General features: G+C 41.6%; 1 protein-coding gene across 5 annotated transcripts in view; it reads left to right on the top strand.

Moving 5' to 3' along the window:
• Positions 1 to 10514, top strand: part of hip1 (huntingtin interacting protein 1) — a 331165-nt gene extending 320651 nt beyond the window's left edge. For 3 of the 5 annotated variants that reach the window (XM_063031274.1, XM_063031278.1, XM_063031275.1), the window contains 4 exons: positions 776 to 899; positions 2434 to 2495; positions 3134 to 3242; positions 7958 to 10513. In XM_063031274.1, coding sequence (XP_062887344.1) covers positions 776 to 899; positions 2434 to 2495; positions 3134 to 3242; positions 7958 to 7968 — 306 coding nt within the window. In that variant the 3' untranslated portion in view covers positions 7969 to 10513. Of the gene's footprint in view, positions 1 to 775; positions 900 to 2433; positions 2496 to 3133; positions 3243 to 7957 lie in introns of all 5 variants that reach the window. The other 2 variants (XM_063031277.1, XM_063031276.1) reach the window with 2 other exon arrangements.
• The last annotated feature ends 1820 nt before the right edge of the window (positions 10515 to 12334 follow it).

The following is a 12334-nucleotide window of genomic DNA, read 5'->3' as shown; positions in this document are numbered from 1 at the left end:
TATCCCTCCCCTACCATCCTCTGCCTTTTGTCACCAAGCCAACTTTGGATCCAATTGGCTTAGCTCACCTTTGACCCTTAACCTTTGGATGTGGCACCTTGTCACATGCCTTGCTGAAGTCCATAAACACAGCATCTACCACCCTGTCTTCATCAATCTTCTTGGCTGCCCCCTCAAAAAAAAAATCAAATTAATGAAACCGGAATTCCCTTGCATGAAGCAAATTTGACTATCTCTGATCAGTCCCAGTCTTTCCAAATGTACTTAAATCCTATTCTGATAATTTCTCTACAATTGACATAAGGTTCACTGGCCTGTGGTTATCTGGCTTGTCCCAGCTGCCCAACATTAATTAGTTATATTTCAGTTTTGTAGCACTCACCTATAGCTAAAGAAGATGTAGAGATCTCCATCAGCTCCCCAACTCTTTCCTCCATTGCTTCCCACAACATTCTGAGTAGATCTCATTTAGGAGATGTAACTTCACAGATGGTTCTTGTTTCACTGAGTTCCTCCAGCATCTTCCTCATCCAACCTTGGGGATTTATCCACCCTTATGTGCTCAAGACACTTAACACCTCCAATTCTTTAATATTGATATGCTGCAGACTATTGATATACTCCTCCCAGAGCTTACTGCACATCCTTTTCCAAATAAGCAATACTCATTTAGGGCCTTGCCTGATCACATGTGGATTATTCCTCAGTGATCCACTCTTTCCCTGATCTCCTCTGGCTCCCGATAAACTCTTATCTGAGGCAATTTCTGCTGTAGGTGAAAGCGGATAAAGACAACAGTAATCTCGGAAGGCTGCGGGAGGCATCCAAGGGAGTTAACGAGGCCACGGCCAAGGTGGTGGCTTCCACCAAATCAGGGAAGTTCCAGATTGAGGAGAAAGGTAGTGTACTATTCCCATCGTGTATGAGTGTGATACAAAGCAAAGGGGTGGGTGGTGAAGTGTGTGGAGGGTTTTGGTGGGGGTGGGGGTGGGGGAGGTGTGCATTCATTCATATAATTTAAAACACTACAATCACTGGAAGCAACAGGAATTCTGCAGATGCTGGAAATTCAAGCAACATACATCAAAGTTGCTGGTGAACGCAGCAGGCCAAGCAGCATCTATAGGAAGAGGCGCAGTCGACGTTTCAGGCCGACTGGAAGCATGGAATTATTCAGTAAGTCAGGCACTGTTTGGAGAGAGGACAATTAACTGGTCCTTGAGGTCATTAACTGATCATCTGGGAAATAGGGAAGCTTCAGTATTCTGACAAAAGATAATTAATTATTTAACATTTCTATCTCTATAGATATTGCCTGTTTTGATGAATTTTTGTAGATTTTCTACTTTTATTGCAGGCAGCTTTTCATTTTCCAAATGTGTTACTTTTTTATTGATGCCTACTTACATACAGGGGGACTGAATCACCCCATCGTCTAGAAACACAGAGTCTATGGCAATACCTTTGTTAAAATTTTAGCTGCTAGATTTATACTGATAGTTATACACTCAGTGGGCACTTTTTTAAGGTAGAGAAGTGGAACCTGGTGTGGTTTCTGCTGCTGTAGCCCATCCACTTTGAGGTTCGACATGTGTTCTGCATTCGAATAGAGTTATTTGAATGACTGTTGCCTTCCTGTCAGCTTGAACCAGTCTGACCATTCTCTTCTGAACTCTCTCATTAACGAGGCATTTTTGCTGACAGATCTGCTGCTCACTGGATATTTTCTGCACCATTCTCTGTAAACTCTAGGGACTGTTCGTGAAAATCCCAAGAGATCAGCAGTTTCTGAGATACTCAAACCACCCCGTCTGGCACCAACGGTCAAACTCACTTAGATCACATTTCTTCCCCATTCTCATGTTTGGTTGGAACAACAACTGAAACTCTTAACCATGTCTGAATACTTTTATGCATTGAGTTGCTGATAGATGATTTGTTGATTAAATATTTGCATTAACGAGCATGTACGTATGTACCCAATAAAGTCCCACTGAGTGTATGTTGCAACTACTTTGAGAGTCAGTGGGGACTTGTGTATTTATATGAAACATTACAATTCATCAGAAAGGTGGAGTATTTCAATCTACAGCATTAAAATGACCAGCAATTAGAAGTTGGTGCATGTATAGCAGTAGTCACCTTTAATGTATCAGCTTCATGTTCCTCACATTGACAAATGGTATTGTTGATGACAGCAAGCAGACCCTCATGATATACAGGTATAGGCTAAAACTACCAATTTATGGTATCTCTTCAATCAGCGGGTAGAAAGGAAATGGACAATACCAACACCCACAGCACTGTTTCCAACAAAAAATACTTCTGTTTGACAAAAATAAATTACAAATGAGGAGCCGTATCTTATGTCTATCTGTTGCTGATGATTTTTTCCCTGATGCGTAGTCTGTTGCTTTCATTAATCTGTTCCAGACACAATGGATTTCTCCAGCATGACACTGACACAAATCAAGCGACAGGAAATGGACTCGCAGGTATTATAAAACTACTTTTGCTTGGCACTCTGCTTCTTTCCATTGTTTCTTGAAGTAATGAAAGAGATGAAGTGTCTCTCTGATTGTATCTTCCACATCCTTTCAATTAAATGCATCTTTTATGTACCGTGGCCCACCAGCAGGGGAACATTTTTAGGGAAATTAACATTAAGCTTGCATTCTAATCAGACTGAATTTATCCAGCAAGCTCTCTGTCAAACGAGGCAGTGGGAAGCCACAACTTGCAGTTTCTCAAAAGCTGTTCCTCCTGCAGTATGATGATGAGTATCATTCAAAGAATAAATAATTCTTGGCCAGATAGCGTGCTGTTCTTTCAGTGGAGAGAAGAGGACTGATGCATGCTCAAGAGCTCTGCGTCAATTACTATTAAAGATAAAGAATCTGAATTTTCCTTTGGCAGTTAGGGGTGGTGGTCTGGTACTTGTACGTGATCTGCAGAAAGAGTGGGGGTGGTCACCTTTTTCTGTGCACTGTAAACTGGTGCAAGGCTTCTACAAATTCACTGAAAACTAGTGCAAGGCCTCTACAAGTTCCCTCTCAGACTGATTCCGGCACAAGAGCGGGTGCACTGAAAGTGACAACGCAACATCTTTTGTCTTTTCATTCCTTCCCTGAAGGTTCGTGTTTTAGAACTGGAAAGTCAACTACAGAAAGAGAGGGAGCGCCTCGGAGGACTGCGTAAAAAGCATTACGAGCTGGCGGGAGTCGCTGAGGGCTGGGATGAAGGTGTGTGCAATTCCTTTCTCATTCTACCCAAGGCCTTTAGCATGATAATCATTATCAACTGCAAAAGGGTGAAGGCAAGTATTCCAAGGCTCTTTACACCGAGAGCTTTTCCAAATAGTTTATTCAAGACTTGTTTTGCATTCCCTCTCATTGCTTTATGGGAGAGGTCATGACGAAACACAGGAGAATCTGCAGATGCTGGCAGTGTTGAGCAACATACATGAAATGCTGGAGGAACTCAGCAGGTCAGGCAGCATCCATAGAAGGGAATGAACACTGGGAATGAGTTCAAACTGGGAGGTGATAGTCATAGTCATAGTCATACTTTATTGATTCCAGGGGGAAATTGGTTTTCGTTACAGTTGCACCATAAATAATAAATAGTAATAGAACCATAAGTAGTTAAATAGTAATATGTAAATTATGCCAGTAAATTATGAAATAAGTCCAGGACCAGCCTATTGGCTCAGGGTGTCTGACCCTCCAAGGGAGGAGTTGTAAAGTTTGATGGCCACAGGCAGGAACGACTTCCTATGACGCTCTTGGAGGAATGAGTCTCTGGCTGAATGTACTCCTGTGCCCACCCAGTACATTATGTAGTGGATGGGAGACATTGACCAAGGTGGCATGCAACTTGGACAGCATCCACTTTTCAGACACCACCGTGAGAGAGTCCAGTTCCATCCCCACAACATCACTGGCCTTACGAATGAGTTTGTTGATTCTGTTGGTGTCTGCTACCCTTAGCCTGCTGCCCCAGCACACAACAGCAAACATGATCTCACTGGCCACCACAGACTCGTAGAACATCCTCAGCATCATCCAGCAGATGTTAAAGGACCTCAGTCTCCTCAGAAAATAGAGGCGGCTCTGACCCTTCTTGTAGACAGCTTCAGTGTTCTTTGACCAGTCCAGTTTATTGTCAACACGTATCCCCAGGTATTTGTAATCCTCCACCATGTCCACACTGACCCCCTGGATGGGAACAGGGGTCACCGGTACCTTAGCTCTCCTCAGGTCTACCACCAGCTCCTTAGTCTTTTTCACATTAAGCTGCAGATAATTCTGCTCACACCAAGTGACAAAGACACAATAGGTGAGAGGAAAAGTCAGGTAGGTGGGGTAGTGGGAATTAAGAAACTGGGAGGTTATACAGTAGGTGGCGGACGTAACGGACTGAAGAAGGAGGAATCTAATTGGGGAGGGCAATGGACCATGGAACAAAGGGAAGTAGGAAGGGCAGCAGACGGAAGTGATGGGTAGATGAGGAGAAGAGAAGGTGTAAGAAGGTAACCAGAACGGGGAATCAAAAAGGAACAAAGTTGGGGGGGGGCAGGACAAAAATTCAGGGGGAAAAATTAGCATCAGTTGGAGAAATTGATGTTCACACCACTAAGTTGGAGGCTACTCAGACAGAATATGAGGCATTACTCCTTCAACCTGAGTTCAGCCTCAACGTGGCAGTAGAGGAGGCCATGGACATGGGAGTGGAAAGTTGAATCGAAGTAAGAGGCTACCAGGACATTCAGCCTTTTGCGGCAGACAGTGGGCAAGTGCTTAACAAAGTGGCCTCCCAATCTGCACCGCGTCTCACCGATGAGGAGGAGGCCGCACTGGAGGAACCGGCTAAAGTCAATAGTTCCGACAAACTCACAACTGGAGTGTTGTTGTCTCACCTGAAGGGACTGTTTGGGGTCCTGAATGGTGGTGAGGGAGGAGGCAAAGGGACAGGGCGAACACAGTTACAGAGATAAGTACCCCTGTCCAACACAAAATGCAGGATCTCCTATTGGCCATTCATTTTAGTTGGACTTCCCATTCCCATCATCATTTGTGTCGCCATGGACTCCTCTACTGCTATGATGAAGCCACTCTCACGCTGGAGGAGCAACACTTCATTCCATTTGGGTAGCCTCCAACCTCGTGGCGTGAAAACCAACTTCTCTAACTTCTGGTAATTACTCCATCTTCCCCCTTTCTCTCTTCTTCCATTCCCAATTCACCCCTTCTTTGCTCCTCACCTGTTTGTCAGCCTTTATCCCTTCCACCTGTCACCTCCCAGTTTCTTACTTTCTCTTCCCCCACACACCTTCCTCCCCAGCTAGTCTCACCTCTCACCAGCCAAACTGTACTCCTTTCCCTTCCCCCCTCCCTCTTTATTCTGGCTGCTGCCTGCTTCCTTTCTAGCCCTGATGAAGGGTCTCATCCATGGATGCTGCCTGAAACTGCTGAGTTGCTCTAGCATTTTGTGTGGGAGTTCATGACTGAAACTTAGAAATCAGCATTTTTAAAGCGCGTGGACTTTTCCAGCACCTTCCCAAATCAAAGGTATTACAGGTTTAGTCAGTCTTCACAGTACTGAAAAGGAATAATGTGCTCTACTTTCCAAGGAGACCCTGACAAATCAAGAAATATAATTCATTAAAACTAACATTATTAATAAAACAGTATTAGAAAAGTAGATGGTGTAATGGCAAGGGTGTTGGGGTGCACATACATCTCTAATAAAGGAGGTATAAAATGCTCCTTCCCTCCCCTAGCCTGCAGGTCACCCTTGGGCAAGGTGTAGCACCTGCTTAGCCCCATGGTCAGGATCATGTGAAACCATGGGAGCAGGTGGTGGATGGTCATATGAGCAGCTGGTGCACATCACAAATCTTGGTTATACGATCACCAACACGAGGCAGACAATCTCTGAACAGTATTGATAATGGCTGGGGTCACCTGTCTTGTAAAGTCACTGCCCAGAAGAAGGCAATGGCAAACCGCTTCTGTGGAAGACTCTGCCAAGAACAATCATGGTCATGAGATCATATGACATTACAGGTTCTGATGATAGTGGCATGGCTAATAGAATTGCTGCCTCACGGCTTCATTTCCCCAGGCTCTATGTTGACCTCTGCTGCTGTTTGAATGGAGTTTGCACATTCTCCATCTGACCATGTGGATTTCCTCCCACATCCCAAAGGCATGCAGGTTGGTCGATTAATTGAGTTCTGTAAATTGGCCCTAGCCTGCAGTGAGTGGTAGTATCTGGGGAGAGTTGAGGGAACATGGGGAGAATGCAATGGAATTAGTATAGGATTCGTGTAGATAGGTATTGGACCAAAAGTTCTCTTTCCTTACTGCATTACTTTATGGTTCCATAAAGGCTAAAATATACCCTATATCTAATGGTTTCCACCTTTGTAATGCCTGGGATGTGAGCATTTAATATCATCTGTAATTTCCATGAGTTGATTCCTTGACCCACCAAAGTGTATTTTGGTACAGCTAGATGTTTAGGATTTGCTTCCTTCATGGATAGGTCTAGTAAACTAGATGGGTTTATGACAAAAAGGTCCTTCACGGTTTGCACCTTGGAAATGGATGAGCTGGATTTAAATTGTCCAGCTGCCTCACTGTCATTTAATTCATTTCCCCAGGCAACTGGATTATCAGTCCAATAATTGAATTACATTGCTGCCATGCCTTTACCTCAGCAACGGTTTGTAAAGGCTGCATATGTGTATGCTTCCGGATGCCTTTGCCATTACTTTCAAGGATCGTTGCTTTGGGTTTAAAATTTGCAAGCATAAATTCATTATTTACTGAAGTAAAGGGGAGATCAGGAAAATTTGCATCTATTAGTCTAACATCTGTTGCAGCAAAGTTATTCAAATCTGTGATAAGGGGTAGAATGACAGAGCACTTGAGGAATCCGAGCTGATTAGAAACAACCTACTTAAACAGGTTTTTCTCCTAACAAACATAATTAAAGTTCTTGAGGTAATTGCAGGTAATATATTCCAGAAAATACTCTATGCATAAGAGACACTTAAAATTTGAAGCTTATCAAATTGAATTAATTGACGAGGAGAGGGGTTAGACACCAGAACACGGATAGCTATGCTAATAGGTGTGTTTTCAAGCTCAAAGAAAGTAACTTTTGGTGTCCCACAAATATCAATGAGGATTTATCTATTTGTTATATTCATTGATACATTGATAATGTAATTAACACAACTGAGACTCCGAACCCAGCAATGTAAAGATACTGGCAAATGTAGTTCATCCAGGGTAAAATGTAGTTGGGAATAATCAATAATTGAGTAGGTAAAACTTTGGTTCATTCAAATAATTTTGACTTAATCCCATTTGAAATAAAGCGCAATAGATTCAAGTATTTTTTTAAAAAATAATGTAAAGCTAGTAATTTTGAATATACAAAATGAACTCAAATTTCTAGAAATATACATCTTCAAGGAGTGATGCAGCACAAAGTTGGCATCCATCATTAAGGACCCCCAGCACCCAGAGCATGCCCTGTTCTCACTGTTACCATCAGGTAGGAGGTACAGAAGCCTGAAGGCACACACTCAGCGATTCAGGAACAGCTTCTTCCCCTCTGCCATTTGATTTCTGAATGGACATTGAACCCATGAACACTACATCATACTTCTTAATTTCTATTTTTGAACTACTTAATTAACTATTAAAATATGAATTACACTAAATATACTTGCCATAATTCATATTTTTTCTATTATATATTGCTGTCGCAAAGATAAATTTCACGACATATGCCGGTGATATTAAACCTGATTCTGATTGCTAAGCAGCTTCTGTGGAGGAAGAATTTGAGTTAATGACCTTTCATTAGAGCAATTTTGGATGTGGGTAATGATTGAAAGGAGGTAAAACTAAAACAAAAGTTTTTTTTTTGTTAAATGTAGATACCAAATAGGTGCAGAATGAAGAATAAGAAGTGGAGATTGCGAAGATTGTGGCGATTGTATCCTCCAATCAAAGACTGAATGAACATTGAACCTCTAGACACAAAACCTGTTCTATTCTCTCCATCTTCGAGAGGATACATGCAGTAACCGCGAGCCTTGACCAGAGTGGTCCTACACATCTGTATCAGTGTTTTCCAATTGTATTCCAGGATTCTGTCACTATTGACACGATGCTGTTATTTCCTTTATTTATTATATGTATATTTTTACCTTTTGTTTTTGCACACCAGTGGTAAGTATTATGCTAATCTTTGCATTACCAGTACCTGCGGCAAATCTTAGTTTAACTATTTATACTACCCCCCCCCCCCCCGCCCACCTTTGCCGGCACATATCACTAACCTGTCAGCAAACCATGACAAGTTTTGCAATGTTTCAACTGGCTTGCTTTTTCCCTCTCTTCAAAGTTGAGGTGACTGGCGAGTGAAAGTTTACTGTGTGGTCAGGGCACACAGACCAGAAGATGCCAGGTTTGTCTTTTAATCCATTGGTTAATCCAGCCCGAGGTAGCAATCAGGACCACTTCAAATCCATCACGTTAGAGAGTGAAATGAGTTGCCGTTGTTCTTATTAGTAATTCATTAATGGATAGGAAGTGTGTGATGCTCTCCTTCATGTCCAGGCTGACTGAAGGAAGTGCTCTTGGATTTGTGTTCCTGGAGGATAGACAGCACAGTCTAAAACTGTGGCACTCCACCAGTAGTCTCAAGAAAAGTAGCAAGAGAGTAAATTATTTGATTGTCTTTCCTGTACAAAGGACATGGGTCCCCAGCAGATGCCCACTGTGATTGGTTTCATCCCAACTTCACAGGTTTTTTTTATTATTTGGGCATTGTAGGAGAGGCTACCATCTGTAATTGTCCTCGAGAAAGTGAAAAGGATCTGATTTCCTTAACTGGAAGTATTCCCACAAAGCTCAAAAGTTCAAAGTAAAATTTATTATCAGAGTACATACAACCCTGAAGTCCTTTCTCTTGCTTAATAAATACTCAATAAATCTATAGAACAGTAACCGTAAACAGGATCAATGAAAGAGCAAGAGCATAAGAGACAACAATCTGTGCAAATGCAAATTTAAATTAATAGCAATAAATAAACGAGAGCATGAAATAACAAGATAGAGTCTTAAATTGAAGTTATTGGTTGTGGGAACATCTCAATGGATAAGTGTAGTTATCCCCTTTTGTTCAAGACCCTAATGGATGAAGGGTAGTAACTGTTTCTGAACCTGTGGTGCTAGTCCTGAGGCACCTGTACCTTCTACCTGAAGGCAACAGCAAGAGCAGAGCATGCCCTGGATCATAGTACTTGTGGACAGCTCGACAGCTATTTGGTGGAGAATCCCAGAGTATTGATCCAGTGGTGAAGAAATGCAAGTATTATCTGAATGATGTGTAACTTTCAGGGAACTTGCATGTGGTGAGGTTCCCTTGTCTTTATTTCCTTTGCCATTATGGTATGCTCCCTATTTTGTCATCTTGTGGTATAGCATTTTACAACATGATGCAGTTTCGACATTGCTTGAGTTTATACTCCATTTATTCAATTGTACTCTATCGAAATGCTGATAGAGACACAAAATGCTGGAATCTGCATCTGATGCTGGTTGACACAGAGTTCTTCCAGTAGTCCGTTTGCTCTCCATCAAAGTACTCTTATTTTCTGCCCCTTATACTTAACTAGCTTTCCATTGTAGTATCATTTCCCTTCTTTAGCCTATACATCTCACAGTTCCCCACCTTCCCTGTCCCCTTCTGCTTCATGTATGATAGTGGTAGTGAACATCTCAGGGGATCAAGGTATCATTTTGTCTCGTTATGTGTGAAGGAGCAGCATAGACCTGTGGTAAAATTCCCATTTTAACTCAAGGAAGAGAGGAGAAAGCCAAGTTTTTATATTAGTTTACAGTTCAGCAACTGCAACTCTATTATGTAACATCACTTTTGTAAAACGGTGCTGGCAAAGGTGGTTCATTGGTTAAGAGCAGAGAGAGAGAAACACTTGGATTTGTAACTACTTGAGAAACAGTATGATTTTAGCAATTTATTTAATATGATTTAAGGTTACCTTTGACAAATCTGCTAATGTATCTCAAAGAATGTTAATTATTACTTTCCCTGAAAATGTTGGACCTTCTAATCCTCTTCATAGCTTAATTTATAAACATTTTTTAGCAGGAAAGTTTGACTTATCTTTAGCAGTTGAGCACTGGTTGTGAATCTCCAGCCACGATGATCCATGGATGATGTCTACTGAGAATGTTTCTCCTTTCATTGCAAGCTGTGACTGATCTTTTGCAGGGATTAGATTGCTGTAGCATTACTCTCTAACTCTGAGTACACTTACAGAACCCATGCTCTTGTAATGAATTTGTTCTGACTTTGTACACGCCTGACTTTATACTTTTTAATATTTGTTTTAAATCATAAAAATGGAGATTTTCAGCCTCTGTTGTTTCAATTAATTGTTTGCTGTTTGCTTGGAATCCGTACTTAGTTCAATATATTTCTTTCCTTTGCTTCCATTCACCACTTTGCTTTCCTACCCTTTGAAAATGAAATCTAAAGATTAAGGATCAGCTTTTTGTCACATGTACATTGAAACATAATACATACGTCATTTGTGCCAACAAAAAACAGTCAAAGGATGTGCTGGGGGCAGCCCACAAGTATTGCCATGCTTTTAACACAAACATAGCATGCCCACAACGTACTAACTAACACTAACCTGCATGCCTTTTGAATCTGTGAGGAAACCAGAGCACCACACCTACACGGTCACAAGATGAACGTGCAAACTTCTTTCAGACAGTGGCAGGAGTCACTGTAATGCACTGTAAAGCATTACACTAACTGCTACGCCCCATCTACATCCAGATCTAGAAATTTAAATGTGCTTGCAATTTGGGAAACTTATAAGATGATTTACTTGTGCTTATTATAAACAACTGCATTTCTGGGCGGTAAACATCACTATTAAATACTTATAGTGATGTCATTGTGGGTCAAATATTGCACAGGCAGTGAAGTACTTTTGGTGTAGAAAAATTTCTACACTCAAAAGTCGCAGCAATAGCACCGTTGCACTGATCAGCTGAACCTCTTTCAGCCAGCGATGTCTTCTTGCCTGTACTTCATCTGTCTTTTTCATCGATATCTGCTTCTTGCTAATGTTGATTTTTCTGGTCATGAGTACAATTTTGATGGCAAGCTACTGTTTCAGAAGGTTCTGTTTTGTATTGCTATTGTTTTTTCCAAACAATTCCCCTTTAAGGTTGGACCTTCTTTCTGATAGTGGAAGGAAGATGTGCCAGTAGTTAAGTTCCCTGACAGGATGGTCATAATTCTTTGAAGGTTGACTGTGTGATCCTGTTCTTTTCTGGATTAGCTGATCTCCTGATATTACAGCTTTTGACCTCAGTCCATGGGTTAAAGTTCCTGTGCACTTTCTAACATTTAGCTCCTTTACTGGTAAACTGTACGTGCTTTCATCCATCTGTCTAAAGGAAATGCTATCTAAAGGTAAGGTCCTAGATAATCACTTGTCCCTCTTCCACTCCTGTAAAGCAGTGGGCTCCACTTCGTGGGCTGTAGATTTGGGCACATTTTACACGTTAACCCAACCTGGCTTAACCAAGTCAAGTTGTGTTGCATTTTTCTATCTGTTAAATCTTCCCTTTAAAAGCAAAACCCTTCTGGGCACCTGGGCACCTAGGAGATGCCAGTTATCACCATCTCCTCTTCTGATACCTCTTTCCACTTCTTTCTTTGTCACCTCTGCTCAGGTGGGTTCTCAGGGTCTTTCTCCCCCAGGATGAAAATACAAGAAGACGTTTAAGGTGAGTGGAGAGAATGTTGAAAGGAGATGTGTGTGACTTTTTTTTATTTACACAGAGTGGTTGGTGACCGGAATGCTTGGTAGGAGTGGTGCAAGCAGAAATGAAAGCAATATTTAAAAGCCATTTAGACAGATGCATAAACAGACAGAAAATGGAGAGAGATTGATCATTGCACTTTAAGTTGCTATTGTGCTTGTCACAGACATCAGAGCCAATGCTGTGTACTGGGTGCTGATTTCTATGTAAGATGCAAAGTTCTCAAGGACCTTTTCATAAACTTCTATTTTCAATGCATACACTCTCCTTTAAATGCTACCTTCTAATTCTAAGTTGCGTTAATTAATCCTTCCTGAGCTATACAGTACCTTTGAGCTGAAAGTTCCAATGTGACTCAAATTGTGTCCCATTCATCATGACTTGCAGCTCCAGTTCCCTGGCAATCCACAGTGAGCTGCACTTAAAACATTGCATTCAGT

Source organism: Mobula hypostoma, chromosome 23, assembly GCF_963921235.1.
Source record: "Mobula hypostoma chromosome 23, sMobHyp1.1, whole genome shotgun sequence".
In the NCBI taxonomy this organism is placed as follows: Eukaryota; Metazoa; Chordata; class Chondrichthyes; order Myliobatiformes; family Myliobatidae; genus Mobula; species Mobula hypostoma.
Note: the sequence above shows the minus strand (reverse complement) of the source record. Positions and strands in the feature narration are given on the sequence as shown.